Here is a 1783-nt window from a genome sequence, read left to right as displayed (position 1 = left end):
CGATCTTTGAAGGAAAGAGCGTTTCGTCATCCAGCTGGTCCTGCACCCACGTCATCAAGTAGTCGATGTACTTCGGAGCCGAGCACTTGATCGGCTTCTTTATGTTGGTGCCGTCCGCCCAGTGGTACTCGTACCTGCGGGGCGAGGGAAGGGAAATAAATTCGGTGCTCTGAGAGGAAAAAAATCGCATTTTCAGGCCCCGCGGCTTCCTCCTTGTTTCAGTGAGGAGGGACCCTGCAACACTCGTGCTCCTCAGAAGCGACGAGAGCAGCGCTTTGCCTTTCCGAGTTTCTCAAGCACAACAACAGTCAGAGTTAACACCTCCATCCCGACCGCTCCAGCCATCGCCCTCAGGGTTTGACCCTCAAAAAGTGAACTTCAACTTTGTGGCAACCTCCTCCGACATCAGCGTTTCCTTAAAACGTGACAAAAACCGGCCAAAGGAGAAGCGTCAGGGCCATCGCCCGCCACCTGAATTAATTCACCTGTGGCTTTCAGACACCCCCCCAGGAATTTGGCGCTCCCTCTCCCCTCACACAAGATGGCCGACTTCCCCGAGAGACCGTCCCCGGGGCCGCACATTACCCAAAGGCTTTTGGAAGCCGCCGCCTCGAATCAACACGCGTGCTTATCGATCCCACGGCTCCTCCGAACCGGGGCAGATGTTGCCTCTAAGGCTACGCGACGACACAACCCGCTTTCTCTGCCGTCTTTTGCAGAATGCTTCAAAAGCAGGGGAAAAAACCCCGTGTTTTGACTGTCGCCTCTTGACTGACGACAAGCGAAAACAAGCGGTGCCATTTAAACAGGAAGTCGTTACAGGAAACGTCCCCGAATATAGAAGCAGGAACTTGCAATCTAGATACCGCTGGGTAGAAAAGCGGGGCAGGGTATTACAACGGCACCCTACAAATACTGCCCACCGGCCAGACTCCACGCTGCGGCCCCGAAAAACAAAGAGCCTCGAGCAACCTTACAGACAAGATACCCTGCTGCAGCTTCACCTCGACAAAATACGCAAGCGCGGAACCAACGCGCAATATTCTTCTCCCCGCGGGTGTTCGCACCTCCTAAAAACAACAAGGTGCCCCAAATACACCTTCGCTATTTCCGCCTTCCGCGATGCCCCGACCTTCTCCTACAAAGCAGTTACGCTACGTCAGCTAGCTAAACGTGTCTCCTGAAACCCACCGCCCGCACGATGGGCGCCGGGGCGAATCGAGGGACGACAGCCCCTAAAACCGCCTCGGGGTCAACACACGCTTCGTGCCCTTTCACGGCCTGCGCCAGGACAAGCATACTTCAGGCCCGGCTGATTCAACAGGGCGGGTGGTAGCAGCCTCGATGCGGGGTAGGGGTCGGCAGGACCCAAAAGACACTTAGCCATTCCTTACTGCGTCTCTATAAGCGTGAGGTTCCCTTCCCAGCTTTAACTTTCCGTGACGACGACAGCGTCAGGCTGCCCTCTCCTCCCTGCATGGCCATCGCATGCACCGTACAGTAACCCGACCCGAGCGTTCGTCTGCCTCACGTCCCGCCCCGTGCCGGCAGCAGCACGTTTAGAATCGCTCGCGCTCAGAAAAAAACCGCGCTACGGCCTCTCGGAGCACCGGCTCTGCGAGACGGCACATCGAGAGGTTTCTGCGAGACTTTGACAGCAAGACCAGACACTTCCAGTCATGTTAGATCTCTCATTTTCCTTAAAACAAACCGTTTCAACGACGTATCTTTTCAGCTTCCAAACAACATAGGGACCCGATCGACAGGGGGAAAAAAGAGATCC

At 55.7% G+C, this 1783-nt stretch overlaps 1 protein-coding gene across 1 annotated transcript in view; it reads right to left on the bottom strand.

The window, feature by feature from the left end:
- The window catches only part of MOB1A (MOB kinase activator 1A), an 11283-nt gene that overhangs the window by 1209 nt on the left and 8291 nt on the right, over nucleotides 1-1783 (bottom strand). Inside the window, exon 4 of the mRNA XM_009324279.1 lies at nucleotides 3-134. Within this exon, the coding sequence (XP_009322554.1) occupies nucleotides 3-134 (132 nt within the window). The remainder of the gene's footprint in view (nucleotides 1-2; nucleotides 135-1783) is intronic.

The sequence above is a fragment of the Pygoscelis adeliae genome, unplaced genomic scaffold, assembly GCF_000699105.1.
Source record: "Pygoscelis adeliae isolate BGI_AS28 unplaced genomic scaffold, ASM69910v1 Scaffold575, whole genome shotgun sequence".
NCBI classification, from domain to species: Eukaryota; Metazoa; Chordata; class Aves; order Sphenisciformes; family Spheniscidae; genus Pygoscelis; species Pygoscelis adeliae.
This window is presented reverse-complemented; position numbering and strand designations above follow the sequence as displayed.